This window comes from Chiloscyllium punctatum, chromosome 39, assembly GCF_047496795.1.
Source record: "Chiloscyllium punctatum isolate Juve2018m chromosome 39, sChiPun1.3, whole genome shotgun sequence".
Lineage (NCBI taxonomy): Eukaryota > Metazoa > Chordata > Chondrichthyes > Orectolobiformes > Hemiscylliidae > Chiloscyllium > Chiloscyllium punctatum.
The window spans coordinates 53661895-53687537 of NC_092777.1; the positions used below are offsets into that span (position 1 = coordinate 53661895).

At 40.1% G+C, this 25643-nt stretch overlaps 1 protein-coding gene across 3 annotated transcripts in view; it reads right to left on the reverse strand.

Moving 5' to 3' along the window:
• pgs1 (phosphatidylglycerophosphate synthase 1) overlaps positions 1–25643 on the reverse strand; it is a 59148-nt gene that overhangs the window by 30554 nt on the left and 2951 nt on the right. Inside the window, exons 2-6 of one of the 3 annotated variants that reach the window (XM_072558722.1) lie at positions 23878–23984; positions 9877–10072; positions 8088–8165; positions 4206–4305; positions 3017–3206 (exon numbers count right to left, since the gene is read on the reverse strand). In XM_072558722.1, the coding sequence (XP_072414823.1) occupies positions 3017–3206; positions 4206–4305; positions 8088–8165; positions 9877–10072; positions 23878–23975 (662 nt within the window). In that variant the 5' untranslated portion in view covers positions 23976–23984. Of the gene's footprint in view, positions 1–3016; positions 3207–4205; positions 4306–8087; positions 8166–8555; positions 8594–9876; positions 10073–23877; positions 23985–25643 lie in introns of those variants that run through there. The other 2 variants (XM_072558723.1, XM_072558721.1) reach the window with 2 other exon arrangements.

A 25643-nucleotide genomic window follows, 5' to 3' on the forward strand; every position in this document is an offset into this window, starting at 1 on the left:
AGTAAATCCTATCACTTAGGTGTTCCTCATAGTCACTGTGGCAATGTCTATCACATTAATGTAAATTGTACATGACTGCTATCATGCCAGTGAGAGAGGTGATTGTATTGGTTTTAGTTTTCCAAAATCTCTCACTTGCAAGCAAGTTTCTATTTATATGAAGGCTGCAAATGTAATTCCTTTATTCAAAAAGGGAAACAGAAAGCAGAAGACTTCTGGCTGTCTTTTGAGGAAAGGTTGGATAGGCTGGGCTTGTATCCACAGGGGTTTTAGAAGAGTAATAAGCAATTTGAATAAACATGAGATCCTGAGAGGGTATTTTCAGTGGCCTACCCCTGCATCTAATCTGTGTTTGTTCACAGTGAAGTACATCTTTATTAAGGCAAGAACCTGTCCTACCAAGTGGCTTTTCTCTACTACCTAAACCAAGTGAGTGGTATTGGTCTATTCCAGGAAATAAGATGACAGCAGCAAGTCTATCAAACAGCTTATACAACATGATGAGCAGTTGAGAGGAACCATCATACTGTTTCTGATTCTCATAACTGGAGACTCCAGTGTAAAAGCACACAAAGGCTGAGGAAAGTGTAATTAACAACTATCAGTATTAATTTGCAGTTGACCACAAAATCTACACCAATAAGTGGCAACATAATTGCACAGATCCAACACAATATCAGTTCAGTCTATTTTGGAAATGAAGAAGGTTTCCATATACTTGTGGCAGAAAGATTGGCAGAACTCTCAACGTTAACAATAAATAAGACCATAAGCAAGCAGTTTATTTCTGAGTACGTACTGCTTGATAGTGCTGTCAACAACCCCTTCATTCACTTTGCCAATGACTGAGTATAAAATGATAGGATGGAAACACAAATGCAGCAATGACAGGACAATTTCCAGTTTTTGGCTGAAAACTGGCATGTAACATTTCACTTTTGCCAAGCAAAGACTATCTCCTACAAGAAAGAATCTAACCAGTGACATTCAATGGCATTACCATCCCCTTACTATCAACATCCTGGGGATTAGTAATAACCAGAAAATTAAATGGACTAACCGCAGAGGTCAGAGGCTAGGAATCCTGCATCTCTGCACTCACCAAAGCCTGTTCACAATTTACAAGGGACAAGTCAGTGGTTGATCAGAATGTCTGGAGGAGTGCAGTTCCAACAACCCTAAAGAAACTTGATGCAATTCAAGACCAAGCAGTTTGCCTGGCAGACATCAAATTCACAAGCAATCACTCCCTCCATCACATAAACTCAACAGCAGCAGGGTGGACTATCTACAAGATACACTGCAGAAATTCAACAAAGCTCCTCTGACAGCACCTTCCAAATGCACAACTACCACCACCTAGAAGGACAAGCAGCAAGGTAAATGAGAATACCATCACCTACAAGTTCTCCCCTAAACCACACATCATCCTGAGCTTGAAATATATTATCATCCCTTCAATAGCACTGGGTCAAAATCATGGAACTCCTTCCTCAGTGGGATTTTAGGGCTAACTACAGCAAAAACACTGCAGCATTTTCTCAAGGGTGACCAGGGATGGGCAATAAATGCTGCTCCAGCCAGCAGAACCCACACCCATGAATGAATGATGAAAAAATATAAACCCGCTTTGTGTGTACAGGATATAATAGGCAACTATGCACATTGCCAGGCTGATGCCAATATTAATATGTTTTGCAATTTAGGGGAACAGCTTGGCTTCGGACACAGTTAATTCTTCAGTACTCCTGACAGAATGTTGTCAGGGCCCATGGCCATTATAACATCCTATGCCTTTCAACAGATATCATGTTGAATGACGGAATTGGTTGAAGACTGGCATCGATGATACTAGGATCGTCAGGTGGAGGTCAAGATACATCATCCACCAGCACTTCTGGCTGAAAATGGATGCACGTGCATCTGCTTTGTCTTCAGCACTGATATGCTGGGAACCCCATGGAGGTGAATGGAGATATCTGTAGGCCCTCCACTGTTTTTCAGATGTTTAATTGTACATGAAACAGCTGGATGTGCAGTGACTGCAAAGCTTTGACATGATCTGCTGTGCATGGGATTGCTTAGCCACATTACCTGTCCTGTGTTACAGATTCACCAGGGTTGACATCTCATTTTTAGGTATGCCTGGTGCTGCTCCTGGCAAGCCCCGATACATTGTTCATATATATGAACCATGTAAACCTGACAAATAGTCAGCCAGTAATCACAACTTCTGTAATAAGTGAGTTATGATCATGATTAGTGAAATTTAAGAATTTCAGGTTGTTTACATTTAGTACTCAGTTTACAATATGCAGAACTGAGTCACAACGGGTTTAAAAACGAACACTGGGAAACATATCTCGAACCCAATGCTGCTGCAAATTTTATTGTGGGCTTGCACATGTGCCTGTGTCTCATCATGGGCTAGTTGGGACACTGACTAATATTTAAGCAAAGTTTTTACAGTGCAGTTGCGAGACAGATTTCCTGGGACTCATGAAACTTGGCAACTAGAAAGACGTGCAGCAGGCTACAGATAATAAGCAGTTTTTAATAGCTCTGCTTGTGAGCCAAGATTAGTTTTATTTTACCACTCAAGCCCCCAAACAAACAATCCTTTATTAATCACAACTGCATCTCAATGCCACAATTAGCTGATTCCTCTACCCTGTCCCATTCATTACCTTTTAGCATTGACCTCCTGAACACTAATCTGCCAACACCCTATATCTCCAATCCACCTAAACCGGCCTCCACTTCTCAACACCAGCACCATCACACAAGCCCCCATCAATATAAATTCTGAACTCCTGCAGTTAAATTTGTTGGCTGGAAACTGTCCAGCTGCTGGGCAGGAAACAGAATTTTTTTTTTAAAAAGTGACAGAACCCCTCTCACTAAAATTCTCTACAGCTCCAGGGATTCCTGATTCACAGGTCGTGTTACCTTCTACCCAAACATCTGCCTGCTGCAATAATTTTTGGAAGTTCAGCCATTTTGTTTTCATACTCACCCACTAACAATGACATTGTTGTCGAAGAGGTAGACTTTGATGTGTTGCAGTCCAATTATCTCATTGAATCGTTCTGGAAGAAGGAACTTAAGAATACCTCGGAGATCCGGAGTGTGATACAAAGAAACACGCACTTGATTTGGAAATTTCTTTAACAATGGAATCAGCATAGTTCGGGAATTCTTCTTGCCTATAGGGAGTGACACAACACAATTATACCTCGAAGGATGACCAACACTCAGTTTAAAAAGAACATGTCAAAATGCTTAATGGGGGGGATTTAATAAACTGTAAACAGAATAAATGCCCAAAACTTTGCATTTTAAAAATATTTCACTTTGAAGCACACTTCGTAGATTTGAAATACTGCCTTACAAGTCCAACTTATATTTTCTCCATTATTCATCACCCCACACTATAGACTAAGAAACGACTGAAAACATGGACACAGCATATTCCAAGGTCACTACTTAGATCATCTGTATTCAGACAAGAGTGTAGTCAGGAGGAAGAAAAATGGAAGCAATTTGCATTTCTCTTGTCCCTTTGTTGGGAAAGGCCAGAGCTCACTTTCTCAGTTTTATTAGCTTATTCCTTCAAGGCCAAAAAAAAAGGAACCTGGGATCTTCAATCACAAAATTAAAAACAAATCATAACAGAAACCACTAGTAGAAATCTAAGAATATTAGTGTGTTAACTTAACACCAACCTCCTGAAAACCTACAGTAAGAGTAACAATAAGAATAACAGCATGCTTCAATAGTTCTGCTTTCCCAATAGAAGGTAGATAAAATCTTTCATTTCCTCGCTTTTCCCAAGAACGATATGGATGTACCAAAACTACATGCAGTGGTTCAAGAATTTTCCTCACCATTACCTTCTCAAGGACAATTTGGCATGGGCAGTAAGTGCTGGCTATCTTGTGAAAGAACATTGTTTTAAAAATTCAAAATGTCTACATAAAGTACAATTTTGTTTATTAGAATGCAAAGTTTTTAATCAAAGAAAGAAAGCAATAAAAGTACATACAATAGACAACTGGACATACAACATAAATCACCAAAAAAATTTAATGTTATTCATGTAAACTGAATTCACCTACATTTGCATTATTTTAACGCTAATCATATCAAACTACTTGAGGAATATCTATTGTTTTATGCAGTAACAACTGTTCCTATCTATGTACCTCTAGACCCTCTTGTGCAATCCAGCAGAACAGAAACTCTGAGATCAGATTTCGGAGTTTCATCCTGTGATCGTTGCAGTGTTTCTTCAATGCAATCTACCTAATAAAATCAAGGTTACAAATCATATTTCATTAGTTGAAATTGAAATATCAATGCCGTTAGCACTGATCAAACTTTAAATCCCACTTTAATTTTCAGTCCTAGAAATCTAAATGTGTTAGTTTAGTGGTCCCTCTAATTTAAAAAGACCTTTTTTTGGATTTCACCCATTAAACGGGCTTAAATTTCCACCTTCTGTTGTTTTAGCATTGTAACATGGCAGAGTAGAACAGTGGGCACAGACATAATTTGCAAATTAATAGAACAAAATAGACTAACTTCAAATTAGACAAAGGAGTTAATCAGCTAGGAGAAAGTGAGGACTGAAGATGCTGGAGATCAGTCAAAAAGTGTGGTGCTGGAAAAGCACAGCAGGTCAGGCAGCATCCAAGTAGCAGGAGAGTCGATGTTTCGAGCATAAGCTCTTCATCAACAATGTGACATTCCTAAACAAGAGCCTTTGCTTGAAATGTAAACTCTGCTGCTCCTCAGATGCTGACTGGCTGTGGTTTCCAGCACCACACTTTTTAACTCATTAATCAAGACTTTGACCTAGATATAATGCCCATGTGATGCACATTACTATGTAGATGGGGTTGAGATGTGTTGGCAGCCATAATACCACCATACTATAAGTTTCTCCTAAAAGATATTCAGGAGTTTCACAGATAGCTAAGTCTTTCAGGGGTAAGGCAGAGGCCACAAGCCTATATTGTTCATCACACAAGAATGTGGGTGGAAGTTTGTATTCAAAGTGAAAAGCCCACATTCATGAGGATTTGAAACAAGATTTGAACATTCGCCCATATCGAGATAGAGGGAGAATCTCTAGGGAAACTGCCACTGCAAAAGCTAGTTCTGAGACCTAAAATTTCCAGATCTGAAAAACAAAAGAATGCAAGTAGCTCCTTGGGAGCCTAAAATTATTTTTGATTGGCTTCAAGAGAAATTAGTATCTATTTATGGGATAGTGCTACACATAAATATGAAGTGGGATCCTCAGTTGCATTAAAAGTAAAAGGAGAAAGTTTTGCTTTGTATTTTAAAATATAAGCAACATATGAAAAGACTGTTTAGACAACCTTGCTTTTGATCTGCTTGTTGAAGTAAAAACTTTAAAACGTCAAATCTGTCTGTCCTTTAAATTGGTCACTGGAAATCGGAATTTCTTTTAAAAGCGATAGGTCTTGAAAGGGGTTGCTAAAACATCTACACATAAAATACATTGACAGCTCATCTGTCACACTCTGTTATAAATTTACATGTTTGTTTTAAAAATAATACTTAATTTTAGAATCTTCTGATGTGCAAATAAATTAGAGACATCAAACTGAAACTTACAAAGATTACTAATTTGCAAACAGGCTACAGCTACCTTTATTCCAATGAATGAACAGACCAGTTCAGCAGAAGTTGAGAAACAGTAAATGACAGTTTAAAAGTTCAAACACTTTTCATGGAAATATTGCCCAACTTTCGCAAGCACAAATCCTGCTTGCGCTACTGGTATCAAAAAGAAGCCAGCACAAAGATTTATAGTCAACCGAGCTAACTGTCCAAAACTCCAAGGAATCTATACTGCACACACCGAAATACTTAAATCATCCTGCCCAGAATTACATTTCGCAACAGTAATTGATTTCATTGACATGGCCCTGAGTCCACTCTCTACTTAAAACTTAACCAAAATAGACATGGTTCAACAAATATCATGGCTCAGTTCTGAGGAAAGAAAGTTGTATCTGACTTGAAGTTAAAACTACTTCTCTCTCCACAGATACTGCTAGTCCTAAGATTTTCCAGAATTTGCTGATTTTACTTCAGAGTTCCAAACGTTTGTTAATATACACTCAAATGTAGTAATGCCCTTCCTTTTCTCTCATCCTTCCAAATCCCAGAAACAAAAGGTGACAGCAGGATAATCTATTCACAGGCCTCCACAGGGAGTTCTTGTTTAATCTTGCAGTTGTGAGTATCATTTCATCTTAATATCGCTATGTTCGTAGGACGGGAAATATTGTTGAGCGCTGCAACATTCATATGATCTGCTTACAGTACCTTACCTGACCACAGTTTCACTTTGGAGTGATCGCTCCCTCTCAAACTAGTGGCCGCTCCCAATATCTCCAAGGTCCCATGTGACAGAGGCAGAACAGAGGGTGTCAGCCACTGCCAAGCTCAGCAGTATCTCCTCCCCATCTCCCCTACTCTGCCCTCAGGGCTGTTGCCACTAGCAGTCTCATCTCATCCATTGGGTGCTGCCTACTACAGAAGTTGGAAGCCTTCTGCCTTCTAACTACCTACCACTTCTTTCTCCCAACACTTCTCTGCTCTCCTTCTCCTTCACCTTCACCACCTCTTCCGTTCAGTCTCTTTCCTCTCCTCTCTACTCATTCCTCTCCCTTCCACACTCTCACCCCTCATCAATCCCCCTTCTCCTATCCCCAGCCCAAAGGGCAGGAGCCAACTCACTGAGCTCAGATGCTACTTAATGGAGTCATAGAGCCACACAGCACGGAAACAGACCCATCAGTCCAACCAGTCCATGCCGAACATAATCTTAAACTAAACTAGTCCCACCTGCCTGCTCCTAACCCATATCCTTCCAAATGTTCCTATTCAAGTACTTATCGAAGTAAAGCAGGAGTCCATGGTGTTAGGGGCATTACATTCGTAGTATATTGTTAGATGATCGTCTTCTATTAGATAGTCAGAGTGCTGGAATACGTGGGCATTTTTAGGAGAGTAACTTGAATCCAGCAGAGTACCACAGGGATCAGTGCTGGGATCACAATTATTTACAGTATATTTTAATGACTTAGAAGAGAGAAGTGAATATACTAAGCTAAGTTTGTGAATGAAACAAAACGAAGTGGAAAGGCAAATAGTGAGGATGACACAAAGACTCTGCAGAAGGATGTAAATAAATGACTGGGTAAAAACTTAGCAGATGGAATATAATGCGGAGAAATGTGAGTTAATGCACTTTGGCTGGAAGAGGAGGAGCTGACTATTATTTAAATGGAGCCCTTGAGCAAAAATCATAATAAATCCTGCAAAAAAGCTCAACAGGTAATAAGCAAGGAAAGCGGAACATTGCTCATTATTTCAAAGGGAATGGACTATAAAAGTAAGAAATCTTGCCAAAAGTATACAACTGTCAACTCATTAAGCCACACCTGGAATACGTGAGCTTTGGGCTTAAGAGCTTTGGGCCTCTTAACTAAGGAAAGATGTGCTGGCATTGGTGTCAGTCCAGAGAAAATTGATCCTAGATATGGAGGAAAGATTGAGTAGGTTGGACCAATACTTAGAGGAGTTTCCACAAATGAAAGGCAACCTTCTGAAACATAATGGACTTGAAAAGATGCTGAAGGGCTGTTTCCCTTTTGGGTAGAGTCTAGGATTAATCTCAGAGTAAGGGGTTGCACGGTTAGGGGAGAGGTCAGGATGTATTTCTTCTCTCACAGAGTAGTGAATCTATGGAACTCTTTACAGCTAAGCACTGTTGAGACTGGGTCATTCAGTATATTCAAGGCTGAGATAGACAGAATTTTAATCAATATGAGAAAGAAGCATTATGGTGAAAAGGTAGGGAAAGAGAATCCATGATCTCACTGAATGGCGAGCAGTTTCAATGTGCCAAATAACCTACTTCTGTTCTTACATCATATGGTGTAATGGTGCTGTATATACCAAATTATTGTTTAACTCCAATAAAATGCACAAAATGCAATACCATTCAATAATTAACTTCTGGGGTCCTCCAGTATGTTACCCACCAGCTCCTGCTCCAAAGGTCCTGTCCCAAGGTATAAAGAAGCCATAACGATTCTCTTCTTAGCCATTTTGATATGTTCCTATTTATATAAATCAATACAGAACATTACTTCAATTCAGTTAAGAATAATGTAAACTTATGAAAGTTATATTGCTGTACACCAACAACTAAGTCAAAATGAACACGAGATGTTCAAAGCTTTAATTGCCATGAGTGTAGACTATAATCCACTACCTATACATGCATCAAGATGACGACAAAGTGGGCAACCTCTCATTCTAATCTTTGTTCTTATTATAAATCATTTTTAATGACATTAAATTGGAAGTACACAATTATATGATTATGAATATAGTTTTTAATGTAATTTTTTGGTTAATTAATTTTGCAGATTTAGTACACCTAAGAATTAAAGAAATTTATCTAAACCTTCTAATTTCTCCAACAATTCCAAAGATAATAAACTTACTTGTTTCTTTTGCAATGTGTCAATTGTATACTGTCAATCTGCAAATAAAAAATTTCCATAACTTGTTTTTTAATTCAATGTTTGATACAGAATTTACTGGATGGAGAGTGAAGTTTCTATGATTGCACATCTTAAACCTATAAATCAGCCTCCAAAAACATTTCTGACGTGGCATTTACATTATTCCCATCTGTCATCTATTCTCTTCCTTTGGTGAGACTGCAAATCACTATTGAAATTTAGATTTTTTAAAAGTTATTTTTCAATTAACTGTTCAGGCATGTTATGACACCTCTGCAGCAGGTGGTATTTAAACACAGAACATTTCACACAGACACTACCATTGCGCCACTTTGTCTCATTAGCATGCACCTCAGCACCGACAACAGCAGTGGGAAGCTCTCAGCTCTTTAGTCAATGTGGAATGAATCTCAGAGCATGCAGATGAAAGAATACATTGCACTCCACTTACAGGTTTTACTGATAATTCTACAGTAGTGATGTGATTGTGGTAGCAACAAAATAAAACTGAATTTTATGCAGAACTTCCAAAGGACATCTGTGGACTAAATTAATCTTACTTAATTCTCAAGATATAGGACAAGGCTCTGCCAATACTGGTCTGAGAAAATGTTAACAGACCTGCTCAGTGATCTATCCACTGAAGTGCTAATTCTAACAGTCAACCCTACTGGAGAGGAACTGAATTGTATATATAACAAGTACCAAGTGTCCTCCAAATGGCATGCATGAAAGAAAATGGTGTTTTCGATGAGAATATTACAGCCTCATAGTATAAATTCTCGGTCTAGTATACTGAGATTTGAAATCATTCTCTGGATTATTAGTCCAGGCCTCCAGATTACAGTAAGAGAACGCCTATGCTATTACATTGAATTCTTCAAAAACTTACCGTGTGCAGCTTTAAAAAATTTGCTGCAACTGCACTGCAACTTTTGGTGAATCACTGCTATAGCAGATCCAACTTAGATGCAAAAAAACCATACAAAGTTGTAAGCTCTGAACTAAAAAGAACACAAACCACTTAAGTGGCAATTCTAACAGTCAACTAACTCTTTAAAAACTGAAAACCATCATATGTACATGTGTACAAGTGCATGTGAAATGGTTGGGTGCATATAAATTCATTACAAATTTTTCCAAGATAGAAGAAGGAATAAAAAATGAAGAGCATACAAAAAGACCAACACCAAAAACCAGAACGTTCTGAGCCTTTTGCAATCAAATTTAGAAATATGCCATACACAAGATGACATTGCTCACATGCTCTGATGGTAATCCATTTTGCACATTAACTTACCTTCATTGTTTCATAGAACTCTGAGGGGGAACTTAGCACCTTCACCTGACTGCCTGAAATTCCAAAAGCTGGAACAAACTCCCCAATCCACTGGAATCGCTGAATATTGTGTGCATATGCACTGCAAGGAGGAGATGGCACTTCAGCCTGTGGTTTGGCCTGACACAGTAATGGAGCCAACAGCAAGTACGATGATCTAGGCACAAAAAAGTTCTCAATTAAAAATATAGCAACAGGATAGTTGAAAATAGTTGAGATAGTAGAGAAGGTTGGAGGGTTTGAGCAATAGGAAGAGGCTGAATAGGCTGGGGCTGTTTTCCCTCAGACGTCAGAGGCTGAGGGATGGCCTTACAGAAGTTTATAAAATAATGAGGGGCCTGGATAGGATAAATAAACAAAGTCTTTTCCCTGGGGTTGGGGAGTCCAAAAGTGGAGGGCATAGGTTTAGGGTGAGGGGAAAGATAATAAGAGACCTATGGGGAACTTTTTCATGCAGAGGGTGGTACGTGTATGGAATGAGCTACCAGAGGAAGTAGTGAAGGCTAGTACAATTGCAACATTTAAAAGGCATCTGGATTGGTATTTGAATAGGAAGGGTTAGGAGGGATATGGGTCAGGTGCTGGCAGGTGGGACTAGATTGGGTTGGGATATCTGGTCGGCATGGACGGGTTGGACCGAAGGGTCTGTTTCCGTGCTGTACATTTCTATGACTCTAACGTGGATCAGGGAGGGCAGTTGACCAAGTTCACCTTGTCTAGATCGTCACACCCAAGCAAATCATTATTCAATTGCTGGAAATCAGCGACTCTATCTGCATTTAGTAGTACACAGCCACAATACGTAACCTAAATTTCTAGTTAAGTGTCGCTCCTGACGTTTTCAAACAATCAATTCTTACTGACTGCTTGTGTACACATGCAAACAATATTAAGTCTATCTTTCAAAATTAAAAAGTTCTTAGGATGTTTAACAGTTGATTTCTATGGCCCAATGTACTTTTTCCTGGAAACTGTATCACTAATTTGAACTTAGTTGATACAATAGCTGAGATATATTGCTGCTAATTCCCATGTTCCTTGATATCACCAAGTGCAGCCTTTCCAAAATGTAATCTTCTTTCAGTATAACACACGTTTCAAATGCACTGTGCTCCTCAGAAGGGTCCCTCTGGTTGTAATGAGGGACAGACAGCAGATTCAGGCTATGCAACAGCTATCAAATCTCAATACTTATGAATAAAAAAATCACATTCCTCTTACATACTAATTTACTGATCAAGAGCTGTAAAAAGAAATACAAATTTTGGCTGTGACAACTCACATACCTCTCAAAAAGAAAGACAAGTAACATTTCCACACTTCAGCTCCTACGTAAGTCTTTTAATAATTTGTAGTGTGAACATTACAGATTCCAACCAAACAGCTGGATGCTCTGTAAGCTTGCATTCCACTCCAACCACTGTTATACACGTATAACTTTCTGGGAATTAATGCTTTTACAGGCCCATAACTTTTTAAGAGATAAATCTGTAAGTGGTCAAAGGATATTACTGAAGGATAAAATTTCACTTTTTTAAATACTTTTAATGTAACAAAAACTAAAACCAACATAGATGAAACATTTATATAACAAGCAACACCTTACTAAAGGAAATGATTCTGCTGAGTCTCAGTCTTACAAATTAACTTCCATCAGCAAATCTCACCTCAGCAACTCCTGTTCCTTTCACCTCCAAAATTCTGTTGCTTTAGTCCCCTTTCTTTCAATTAGAAAACCAACTCTTTGGAACATCCTACATCATTAACACAAGTTTACCCTTCTCTCACAACAGCAGCTTTGTTGCTTCGCTGCCCAGTAGAATATGCCTTGACTATTTCTTGCTATTCATGTGTTTGGTAAACTGGTATTTTTTTTACTGAGAATTACTGTGGAAAGACATAAAAACTGTCACTTAATATTTTGATAAGTTTAGTTGGGCCTCTCTCCCACTGTCACAAGATCTCTGAGAAGGAGTGTTTAGTATGAACATTTGCCCCACCCCACCAGAACACCTATTTCACTTCAAGTTAAAATGAATTTTTCAGACATAGCTGTCTTTTAAGATGTAAAAAGAGGAAAAGATCAATAGTTGTTTACCTGACATTGGAGCAGCCAGGTATCTACAATTAGAGAGGAACCTATATTATCCAAACAAGATGGGCGGACACTGTTTCGTTTGGATAATTGATTATTCGGTTAATTGATTTCCCCTGGGGCTGGGAGTTTTCTGTGAAGTCTGCTCTTCATTCAGCAGACTAGGCAGCAGCACACTGCGCGTGAGCCCCCACATAAATTTATTTTGTTATGCTTTATAATAATACGTGAATTATAACAGTTCAAAGTAGATAATTAATTAGAAATCCAAAGGATGCTAATACTCAGACTGTGGGCTGATTGTTCTGATTTCATTGTTAAACTTGTTCCTTACACAAATATCAATATAAGATAGGACACAAGCCTTTTTTCTATGCTGTAAGAAATGATCATATGGTTATAAGGTTTATAAGTTTATGTTCTGAGAGTGTGTCTATAAATGTATACATCTATAAAATAAGAGTAAAATGAAGGATGTCATGTCACCTGTTCCAAAGTCTGCCTAACAACAGGTGTGAGTGACATAGCTATTAGATTAAAGGGAGACTCCGATTGCTATGCTCAAAAGAATGCAAAAGGTGTTCACAGCTGGTGACAACACATCAGCAATACATCGACAGTGACTCGACTTCCAGTATTTCCAAAGTTCCAGGAAAGTGATAAGAATATCAGGTTGTAAATGGTTATGTATGTGATTCATAATGTGTTTTGAGATGTTAAGAAACACCCATGGTCAGATCAGGTTTGCTAAAATAACAAGTTAGACAATTAGGATCCAAGAAAGACAGAGCGCAACTAGAATCGAAAAGTCTCTGTGGTTATAACGCAGATGTGCAGGCAGGAAGCTTGTGCTTGAATTGAAAAATAACTAAATTTGAAGCATTAAAATTCACCCAGCTTATGCGAGGGAACCTCCAGAAAAATTCTCAACATGAAGAAATAGCTCTAGGAGAACTGACTGTCTACTTAAAAAGAGAGTGAAATATAAAAATGCTTTTTTCTCAGTTGTGTTAAAAAGTTAAATTTAATATATATATTGCCAACAAAATGATTAGCTAGTGTGCTTTTACTTGCTTTGTACAGTAAAACATTTAAAATCTTAACCATTATATGTTAAACTGTGAATTTGCTGTTAGAAGTTGAAGTTACAAGTTATCAGTTTTTATAAAGATGTAACAAAGTCATTAATAAATACAAGAAATTCAACGCAAGGAATATCATAGAAAGTGTAAATGCAATTGACAGGATGCGAGAAGAGTAAAGAAAACAGCGTAACATTGACTCACTTAACAACTGGATAAAAAACTGGCTTAACAGTAGGACTCAGAGGGTGGTGACAGAGGGTTGTTATTCAGACTGGATCGGTGCTGGGTCCACCATTGTTTGCCATTTGTACAAATGATTTGGATGAGAATGTAGGAGGTATAATCAATAAATTTGTGGAGGATATCAAAATTGGTGATACAGTGGACAGTGAAGTAAGGTATCTAAGATTTCAACAAAATCTTGATCAGTGGGCAACGGGCCGCGAAGTGGCTGATGGGAGTTTAATTTGAATAACTGAAAGGTGCTGCATTTTGGTAAGACAAACCAGGGCAGGACCAATGCAGTTAATGGTAATGCCCTGGGGAGTGTTGTTGAACTGAGGGACTGAGGGTACAGGTACACAGTTCCTCAAAAGTGGCATAGCAGGTAGACAGGGTGATGAAGGCAGCATTTGGGCTTGCTTGCTTTCATTGGTCAGAGCACTGATAGGACTTGGGAAATCATGTTGTGGTTGTACAGGACATTGATTAGGCCACTTTTAGAATACTGCGTACAATTCTGGAGGTTGCCCTGCTACAGGAAAGTTATTGTTACACTGGAAAGGGTGCAGAAAAGATCAACAAGATGCTGCTTGGACTGGAGAGTTTGAATTATAAGGAGAGGCTCAGACTTTTTTCCCCCCGGAGTGTCAGAGGCTATAAACATCTAATAAATATAGATGTTTATAAAATCACGAGTGTCTCAGATAAGGTGAATGGCTAATGTCTTTTAACCAGGCAGGGGAGTTCAAAACTAAAGGGCATAGGTTCAAGATGTCACACCAGGGTGGAACTTATACAGTTCATGGTAGGGCCCTGGGGAGTGTTGCCGAAGGAAGAGACCTAGGCGGGCAGGATGCATAGTTCCTTGGAAGTGGAGTCACAGGCAGACACGGTAATGAAAGCATTTAGCACATTTGTCTTCATTGGTCAGAATACTGAGTACAGAACCTCAATTATCCAAACATCAATTATCCAAATTTCAGATTATCCGAACAAGATCTCAGGGTCCGGTAAAAACGGTACCCATTATCCAATGGTCCGATAGCCGAACTCTCAGTTATCTGAGCAAAATACTCCCCATCCATCTAGTTCAGATAATCAAGGTTGTTCTGTACAAGAGTTGGTATGTCATGTAGCAGCTGTACAGGACACTGGTAAGGTCACTTTTAAAATACTGTGTACGATTCTGGTTCCCCTTCTATAGCAAAGATGTTGTTAAACTCAAAACAGTGCACAGAAAAGAAATACAAGGATGTTGCTGGCACTGGAAGACATTTTTTCTGGAGGGAAAGGCTGAATAAGATGTAATTTTCTTCCCTGAAGCATTGGACACTGAAGGGTGACCTTATTGAGGTTTATAATATCATGAGGGGCATGGATAGGGTGAATAGCTCAGGTTTTTTTCCTAGTGTGGAGTAGGTCCAAAACTAGAGGGCATAGGTTTAAGGTGAGAGGGGAAGGGTTTAAAAATGACCTGAGGGAAAACTCTTTCACACAGAAGATGATGCATGTATGGAACAAGGTGGTAGAGATGGGTACAATTACACCTTCGAAAAGACATTTGGACAAGTACACGGATAGGAAAGATTTAAAGGAATATGGGCCAAATATAGGAAAATAGGAGAAGTTCAATTTAGGATACTTGGTCAACATGGATAAGTTGGACTGTTTTCATGCTGTATAACTCTATCTAGTCCTTTATTACTCTCGTTTTGAAAAGTGTGTGCTGGAAAAGCGCAGCAGGCCTGACAGCATCTGAGGAGCAGGAGAATCGATGTTTCGGGCATAAGCCATTCTTCAGGAAGAAGGGCTTATGCCCGAAACATCGATTCTCCTGCTCCTCGGATGCTGCCTGGCCTGCTGCGCTTTTCCAGTACCACACTTTTCAACTCTGGTCTCCAGCATCTGCAGTCCTCGCTTTCTCCTCCTTTATTACTCTCGCTCCAGCTCTCGTGCTCCCTTCACTGACTCTTCAGCTGCTTTCTGCACTGGCAAACATCTGTCACTAGATGGAGCCATGTCATTAAACCCAAGCAGCTGCTGAGTGTAATCTTTCTTTGAACAGTAATTTACATTTTCAGTGGCCCTCTTCTGATTAGTGTCTGAACTCATTTTTCCAACGCTGATTAAACAAAAAAAAACTACCCACCAGCCTTTCTTCATGTTTTTTTATGGGCAAGCTGCTAAGGGAGGATCCTGCAAACCTCACCCAGTGCAGGAAACACAAACACACAATTTAAGAGCAAATGTATGCCAGAAGCCCCTTGAGCCTGCTCTATGTGCCATTTCATAAGGTCATAGCTGACCTGCTTGTAACCTCAAATCCACAATCCCACCTACGCCCAGTGAACTTTCACCCTCTTAAGAATTTGCCTACCTCTGCATTAAAAATATTAAAAGTTTCTGCTGCCACCACCTTTTGAGAAAGAAAGTTCCAAGAGTTATGACACTCAGAAAACTTGTCACCTCTGTCTTAAGTGGACACACCTCACCTAATTTTTAAACAGTGATCCTGAGCAATATTCTCTCCAAGCAGCACGATCAAGGATGTTCATGCAGCAGCAAGAAAAATGAGAGAAACATCATCCCCTAGTGCTAGATTCTCACAAGAGGGAACACCCTCCCCACCTCAAACTTCTCAGACTCCCTCAGGATCTTATACAGGAAACTTGTTTTAACCAGCGCCCTTGATGAACCAGCAAAACTATGTACCTCAAATACTAGAGGTTTACTATATTATCGCAATCTCTGCAATGTCCCAATAGTCAGTTGAGGGTGCGAGTGAGTAAGCTCTCTGCCAGTAAGTATTATTTAAGCCAAAGTTGTATTTTTAAGTCATAGAGACGTACAGCACAGAAACAGACCCTTCAGTCCAACTCGTCCATGCTGACCACTTAGCCCATATCCCTCTAAACCTTTCCTATCCATATACCTATCCAGATGCCTTTTAAATGTTGCAATTGTATCAGCCTCCACCATTTCCTCTGGCAGCTCATTCCATACAAACACTACCTCTGCATGGAAAAGGTTGCCCTTTAGGTCTCTTTTATATTTTTCCCCACTCACCCTAAACCTATGCCCTCTCGTTCTGGACTCCCCAGCCTGAGTGAAAAGACTTTGTTTATTTACCCTATCCATAAAATCCATATAGAGATTTTATAAACCTCTATAAGGTCACCCCTCAGCCTCCGACTCTCCAGGGAAAACAGCCCGTTTGTTCTGCCTCTCCCCATTGCTCAAATCATCCAGCCCTGGCAACATCCTTGTAAATCTTTTCTGAACCCTTTCAAGTTTCACAACATCCTTCTGACAGGAGGGAGACCAGAATTGACACAATATTCCAAAGGTGGCCTAACCAATGTCCTGTACAGCCGCAACATGACCTCCCAACTGCTGTACTCAAGGCTCTGTAGTAAAGAATTCCTCAGATTCATTACTCAGAGAGAAAATTCCTCACCTTTTTAACTTGCAACCCCTTATTCTGAAATTATGTCCCTTAGTCCAAGATTCTCCCACAAAAGTAAACCTCCACTCAATTTCTATTAAGCACCCTAAAAATCTTGTATGTTTCAATAAGGTTACCTCTTCTATATTCCAATCATTACAGCCCAACCTTCTCAATATCTCAGGTAGGTAAAAACAATTACTGCAGAAGCTGGAAAAGCACAGCAGTTCAGGCAGCATCTGAGGAGCAGGATCTCATCAAACAGCCCCTCCATACCCAGGGTATCATCCTCAATGAACCTTCTCTGGACTGCCTCCAATGCCAGTAAACCTTTCCTTGGAAAAGGCATCCTGTGCTCTGACCAGTGCCTTATGTAGTTTTGGAAAAATCTTCATACTTTTATCCTCGATTCCCTTTGAAATAAAGTCCAAAATTCCATCTGTTTTCCCTGTTACACGCTGAACTTAGATGTTAACTTCTTGTGATTTATGGATGAGGCCTTCCAAATCCCTCTGTGTGGTAGCTTTCTGCAGTCCTTCTCACGTAAACAATATTTAGTTCCTCTACTTCCTTCAAATGTAGTGGACAGTGAAGAAGGTTACCTCAGGTGACAATGGGACCTTAATCAGATGGGCCAATGGGCCGAGGACTGGCAGATGGAGTTTAATCTAGATAAATGTGACCTGCTACATCTTGGTAGAGCAAATCAGGGCAGGACTTATACAGTTAATGGTAAGATCCTAAGGAGTGTTGCTAACAAAGAGAGCTTGGAGTGCAGGTTCATAGTTCCTTGAAAATGGAGCTGCAGGTAGACAGGACAGTGAAGGTGGTATTTGATACCTGACTAATAAAGGCAAGTGTATATCAAGTTATAGGAGTTGGGAGGTCATGTCGCGGGTGCATAGGGCATTTGTTGAAATCACAGAATCCCTACAGTATGGAAACAGGCCCTTCAGCCCAACAAGTCCACATCTACCCTCTGAAGAGTAACCCACCCAGACCCATTCCCCAACCCAATTACTCTACACTCAGCCCTGACCAACGTACCTAACCCACACATCCCTGAACACTATGGGCGATTTAGCATGGCCAATTCACCTAACCTGCACATCTCTGCATTGTGGTAGGAAACCCACAGAGACACGGGGAGAATGTGCAAACTCCACACAGTCGCCTGAGGCTGGAATCAAATCCGGATCCTTGGCGCTGCAAGGCAGCAGTGCTAATTGTTAACCACCACGTTGCTCTGATTAGGCCACTTTTGGGACACAACATTCAATTCTCATCTCTCTTCTATCAGAAAGATGTTTTTAAACTTGAAAGTGTTCAGAAACGATTTACAAGGTTGCTAGGGTGGTGGGTTTGAGCTATAGGGAGAGGTTGAATAGGCTGGGGTGGTTTTCCTTGGAGCATCGGAGGCTGAGGGGTGATCTCATTGAAGTTTATAAAATCATGAGGGGCATCGATAGGGTGAATAGTCAAGGTCTTTTCCCCAGGGTTGGGGAGCCCAAACACTGGAGGGCACAGGTTTAAGGTGAGAGGGGAAAGATTTAAAAGGGACCTAAGGGGCAACTTTTTCACGCAAAGGGTGATGCTTGTACAGAATGAACAGCCAGATGTGGTGATGGAGGTTGGTACAATTACAACGTTAAGAGGCATCTGGATGGACATATGAATACAGATAAAACTCGATTATCTGGCATTCGAGCATCCGAATTATCCAAACAAGATTGCAAGGTCCAATGCTTGAATAAACTGTGTTGTCCAGCATTTGATTATCCGGCATTCCATTATCCGAACAAAATACTCCCTGCCCGTGTCATTCAAACAATCAAAGTTCCTCTGTAGTAAGGGTTTACAGAGATATGGGCTAAATGCTGCTAAATGTGACTAGATTAATTTAGGATATCTGGTCGGCACGGATGAGTTAGACCGAAGAGTCCGTTTCCATGCTGTACATCTCTCTGAATCTTAAAATACATGAGCTCAGATTTCTCCACACTACATGACAAGGTTTTGTCTACTCCCCAAACCGATATATCACATTCCATCAAGGAGAGCAATTAGTACAGGAGACTGCATTGCAAACCAGCCATCCAGAGTGATGCTAACAGTGCTGGTAACACCAGTTAAGGTTACCATGAAGGCCCCACCTTCCCAACCTTGCCCCTCACCTGAGGCATGGTGACCCTCAAGTCAAACTCAACACTAATTGTTGCTCTCGAATGACAGGAACAGTCTTATAGTCTTTTGGGACAATGGCGACTTTAATATATCACATTCCATTAGCTTTCCTAATTACTCCCCTTACATACTCCCCTGCATACTAACCTTTTGTGATTCGAGTATCAGGACACCCATACCCCTCCGTATGTCAGAATTCTGCAAGCTCTCACTGTTTAGATAATATGCTTCTGTATTCTTCCTGAAAAATATCCCTTTGTAACCTCATTATATTGTCAACACAGTTTATTTTTTCTACCTATATTTCTGACATCAGCCAAATATAGCAACCATTCAGTACAGAAGAAGCCATTAAGCCAATCATGCCTGTTCTGGGTTCTTTTATCCAAGTCATTTATATAAATTGTAAAAATGCGAAGCCTCAGCACTGATATCTGCGGCACATCACTCATGATATCTTACCAATCAGCAAATGACTTATTTATGCCCACTCATTGGCTAATCAGAAACAGTCTCCTGTCCATGCCGTAAGGTACCCAGGAGCCTTTCTTTTCACAATCATGTTTGATGTGGCACCTTATCAAACACCTTCTGGAAATCCAAGTGCAGAACATCCACCAGTTCCTGGCACATTACTTCTTTGAGAAACTCTAATAAATTGGATAAATGTGATCTTACCTTCGCAAAATCATGCTGTTTGTGTCCGATTGCCTGGAATATTTCTACGTGCTCTGCTATAAGATCTTTAACATTTTCCCTATGATAGATGTTAAGCCAACTGGGTTGTAGTTTTTTTTTATCTGCACCCTCCCTTTTTGAATAAATGAGCTGCATTTGCTGTCTCCCAACCTAAAAGTTCCTTCCACGAATTATTTTAGAAATTTAGCACTAAGACATCAACTATCTTACTAGCCACTGCTTTTAAGATTCTAGGATGAAGTTCATCAGGACTTGGGGCCTTATCAGACCACAACTCCAGCCAGTTGTCCAACATCACTTCCCTGGTGCTTACAATTTCCTCAGCTCCCCCTTATATTTCCTAATTTAAAGCTATTTCTGGGATCTCACTCATATCTTCTATCATGAAGGGCAATGCAAAATACTGGATAAATTAATAGGCATCTCATATTTTTCCATTGTGATCACAGGCTCACTTTCTATAGAATCAATGATCATTGTCTTTACATTTTTTAAAACATATATTCAAACTCTTACCATCTGTTTTTATATTTCTAGTTAAATTACTCCCCTACTCTAATTTTGTCCTCCTTATTAATTCTTCAATCACTCTTTGCTTTTCTGTTCTGTCCAATCTTTTGATCTGCTACCTGTCTGCACAATTACATGCTTTTTTATGGTTTGATAATATCTTTAACTTTTCAAAGTAACCAGGTCTGCTACTGGGAATTTTTCAGTCACCTCAGGAATTTTTTTTGTCTTGAATTATATACTTATGCCATTGCATCTAAGTTGAACAATCTCAATCTAAATTGTCAACTCATTTTAGTTAGCTTGCTTTCATGCTGTCATAATTACCCTTATTTAAGTTTCAAATACTAATCTTGAATGCACTCTCCTCTCCTTTAAAAAAATGTAAAATTCAATCATATCATGATCACTGCCACATTAGGGTGCCTTCACTGAAATCATTAATTAATCCTATCAAACTGCCAGGTTAGATTTAAGCTCTGTAGTCCTATCATATCCATTTTTTTATTCATTTGCTGGCTGACTAGCATTGAGAGCCCATCCCTATTTGCCCTCAAGAAGGTGGTGGTGAGCTGCCTTCTTGAATCGCTGCAGTCCACTTGCTTGGGTTGCCCCATAATGCTGGTAGGGAGGAAATTCCAGGATTTTGACCCAACAACTGTGAAGGAACGGTGGTATATTTCCAAGTCAGGGTGGTTAATGGCTTGGAGGGGAACCTGCAGGTGGTGGTGTTCCCAAGTACCTGCTGCCCTTGTCCCTCTATAGTTGGGTTTGGAAGGTGCTGTCTAATGATCTTTGGTGATTTTCTGCAGTGCATCTTGTAGATAGTACACACTGCTGCTACTGAGTGCCGGTTGCGGAGGGACTGAATGTTTGTTAATGTGGTGCCAATCAAGCGAGTTGTTTTGTCTTGGATGGTGTCAAGCTTCTTGAGTGTTGTTGGGAGCTGAACCCATCCAGACAAGTGGGGAGTATTTCATCACACTCCTGACTTGTGCCTTGAAGGTGGTGGATAGACATTAGGGTGTCAAGAAACGTTACTCGCCAGAGTATCCCTAGTCTCTGACCTGCTCTTGTAGCCACTGTGTTTATGTGGTGAGTCCAGTTGTGTTTCTGGTCAATGATAACCCCAAGATGTTAACAGAGGGGGACTCAGTGATGGTAATACCATTGAATGTCAAGGGGCAGTGGTTAGAGCGTCTCTTATTGGTGATGATCCTGTCTGGCATTTGTATAGTGGGAATGTTACTGGCCACTTGTCGGCCCAAGCCTGGATATTGTTCAGATCTTGTTGCATTTGAGTACGGACTGCTTCAGTATCTGAGGAGTCACAAATGGTGCTTAACACTATGCAATCATCAGCAAACATCCCCACTTCTGACTTTTATGACAGAGGGAAGGTTATTGATGAAGCAGCTGAAGGTTGTTGGGCTTAGGACACTACCCTGAAGGACTCCTGCAGAGATGACCTGGAGCTAAGAGTTGGTAAGAGTATTGGAAATAACTAAACAACTCACAGGAGAAGGAGACAACTCCACAAATATCCCCATCCTTAACAGGGAGGCCCAGTACTGGTGTAGAAAATAATACTGAATCATTCACAGTGATCTTCAGCCAGAAGTGCCAATCTGCCTTGGCATCTTCCTGCCGTGATGGGAACATTCGCCGCAGCAGATTCGCCGACAATTAGCCACTGCCCTTTGACCACCGAGGATGCTTAGCCACCGCCCATTGGCCACTGAAGAAAATTCGCCACCGCAAATAAGTTTAAAATGTTAGAGAACAAGCATATCTAACCAATATAACGACAATTTTATATAGTTTAAGGTAGTGTTTGCGTTGTTTTAGTAACAACTTATTTTCGTTACAGGAGAGTTTTTTTAAGCTTGTATTTCTTTTTCCATTTACCCTCAAACCTTCAAAAATGGACACAGCAATTATTAGTAAACGTGAAAATAAGAAGTTTTACCACAATGGTTTTATATATGTTTTTGATTAACTGTCCAAGAGTGATTCAAGTATTAAGTTTTGGAAATGTGAACATTCGTATTGTGTTCTTGTAGTGCTCTTATTAATGAATGTGCAGCTGATGTCCTTCAGTCAGTCCCAGCATCTTTCCCAACGACAAGCAGCATGAAGAAAATAATTCGACGAGAAAGGAATGATAGGAGACGCAGACGATAGAATACAAACAATTGTTCTTGAATATGGTGAAAGAGACTGTTTGGAATATCTTAGAGGAATAGCGCATAACTATCAAATGAACTAAAATTTCATTGTTTAATATTAATGTGAGATTTTACTGCCATTATAAAGATTTTTAAAATATATTTCCTTTTTCTGGCTAAAGTTTGTAACTCATTTTTATATATAAACCAATAAAATGATATTTATTTTACCTTTCTCTAAATCAATATGTAGTATGTGGTTGTATAAATAAAGGGGAATAAGGGGAATGAGAAGAATGAAAGAACGGGTGGGAGGAAAAACAATCAGTCTCCAGAGGTCAAACGACCCCAGTGAAGAAACACTGGCAGTGGCTAATCTGCCATGGCAAATCGTCACCAATCCCCTCCTGCGGTGTCAACATGACCAGTGTCAGTCTTCAACCACTTTGATTCACTCCACGTGATATCAGGAACTGACAGAAAGCACTGCATGCTACAGGAGCCATGGGCTCTGCCCATATTGCACCAACAGTGCAGCAATTAAACAAGACTTGTACTTCATAACATGGTGCAACCTAACCAAGCCATTCCACTATAGTTACAATAAGAGAATCTAGTCAACAATGTGGAAACAGGTTTTCCCTGTTATGAAGTTGAAGGTGTGTTCTGTACCTTTAAGAGAGTGTGAATGCTGTTTTGCACTGAGAGCTTTCAAGCACTGTCATATGACTAGCTAGCAGTCCCAGAGTGTACTAAAAATTGAAAATATGTATCAATTGGCTGTGAAATGGATACCTAAGTTAGTTGCTGTTTTGACAACAATTTGAACTTAACCAGTTTAAAGTATTCCTCAGGATACTAAAATCAATTGAGTTCCAACCTTGAACCAATGAGATGATTCGATGTTGGGGGGGATAGAAAAAGCAGGCGGTTTGAAAGGCAGATAGAGAGTGTTTCGATGTCAGTTACTCTATCAAAGGTACCATTTCACATGAAAAATAATCGCAGTAAATGAAAGACAACAACCCAGAGAGATCTTCAGCCGGAAGACAGACAGACACCGATGATGATAGCTGCTGTATGGTTTTGAAAATGAGTTGATGCAATTTATTGAACAGTATATTGTCATAGAGTTGGTGGCAGATAATAAGCAGTTAAAAGAAAGGGGAGGGGCTTAGAGTTGTGAATTGTTGTTGTTTAATGTTCACTTTTAGAGTTAAAGAATAAATTGATATTATTTTCGTGAAATAGTTGAACTTGGGATTCTCTATCACTCATATTTTGACAGATTACGAGGCGAGGTGGGCTTTTCTGGGTGTTTAGTTTAATTAAGTGGGGTTCACCGCAGTGTCATAATATCCCTGTACAGATAAAAATGGCAGATGTAATGCTGACAGTTACCACCATCCTCCATCAGACTACTCTTAAACATGAGTACAATCATTGAAAAGGTGATCAGTAATACTACAAGCAGCATTTGCCTAGCAATAATCTACTCACAGCCAATATTCATCTACTCAACTTGGGGTCTATCAGGGCCACTTAGCTCCTTACCTCATTATAGCCTTGAGTTCAAACATGTAACAAGACAGCATTGGTGAGGCGAGAATGACTGCCCTTGACATCAAGGCCATATTTGAAGAGTGTGGCATCAAGGAACCCTAGCAAAATGAGAGTCAAAGGGAATCAGGGACAAAAGAGCACAAATAAACATGACTAGTTGCAAAAGGTCAGTCTTCTCAACACCAGGATGTCACTGCAAGAATTCCTCCGGATTTTGTTTACTTCAACGTGCTCTGATGTTATGACATACATATGAACTAGGTGGGACTTGAACCGGGACTCCTGGTGCAGAGGTTCGGACACTACCACTGCACCTCAAGAACCCTAATTTATACATACAGCTTGGAAAGAAACCCTTCGATCTAACTAGCCCATGACGACTATGTTCCCAAACTAAACTAGTCCTATCTATCTGTGTTTGGCCCATATCCCTCCAAATCTTTCCTATTCATGTACTTATCCAAACGCCTCTTAAACACTACCTGTACCTGCACCAACATTTTCTCTGGCAGTTCATTCCAGACCCAAACCACGGTAAAAACGTTGCTCCTCATGCCTTTTATAAAACTATCTCCTCTCACCTTAAAAATGTGTTCCCAGGGTTTGAACTCCTCCACCCGAGGAAAATACCCTCTCCATGCCCCTCATAAGTTGATAAACCTCTATAAAGGTCATCCTCAACCTCCTACGCTTCAGTGAAAAAAGCTCCGGCTATCCAGCCTATTTTTATAACTTAAACCCTTCATTCCCAGCAACATCTTGGTAAACCTTCTGAACCCTCTCCCATTTTATAATATCCTCCCTACAGCAGGGCAACCAGAACTGCACACAGAACTCCAGAAAATGCCTCACCAACCCTCAGAACATTTTTCCAATCAACCTGTTCAAGGATGTTATTGCACACTTTTGGAGCAGATAGGATTGCAAACCGAGCCTTCTGACTCAGATAAAAAAAACAACTACCACTGTACCACAAGACTCATAATTGCTCAAGACAGATATCATCTACAGCAACTGTTCAGAGACATTAAGCAGCAGGTGGGACTTGGACCCAAGCCTTCTGGCTCAGAGAGACTGACACCATCACACCACCACAAAAGTCCTAATTCCTCAGGATATATTTTCTAATCGACTTGATCAGGGATGGTATTGCTATTATCACACACCTCTTGAGTAGGTAGCACTTGAACCTAGGTCTCCTGGCTCAGAGATGGGGCACTATCACTGCACCACAATTGCCCTAATTCCTCAGGATATTGTTGTCGGCCCTATCTTCAGCTGCTTCAATTAGCTTCCCTCCATTGGAAGGTCAAAAGTGGGAATTTTCACCAACAATTGCACAAGGTTTAGCACCATTCACGACCACTCAGGTGATGAAGCGGTCCGTGTCAAAATGCAGCAAGACCTGGACGACCTCCAGGCTTGCATGGGCAAGTAACAATCTTGCCAAACAAGTGCCAGCCAACAACCATCTTCAACAAGAAAGGATCTATCCATTGTCCCTCAACATTTAATGGCATTACCATCAATGATTCCATATTATCAACACCTCAGACTTGTGAAGAGCTCTTTGATGAAGTAACCAAGAAGGTTGATGAGGGAAGGGTGGTAGACGTAGTCTATATGGATTTCAGAAAGTCTTTGATAGGATCCACATGGTACGCCGCTCTGCAAGCTCAGATCACATGGAATCCAGGGCAGGTTGGCAAACTGGATACAAAATTGGCTTGATAATAGGAAGCAGAAGTAATAGTTAT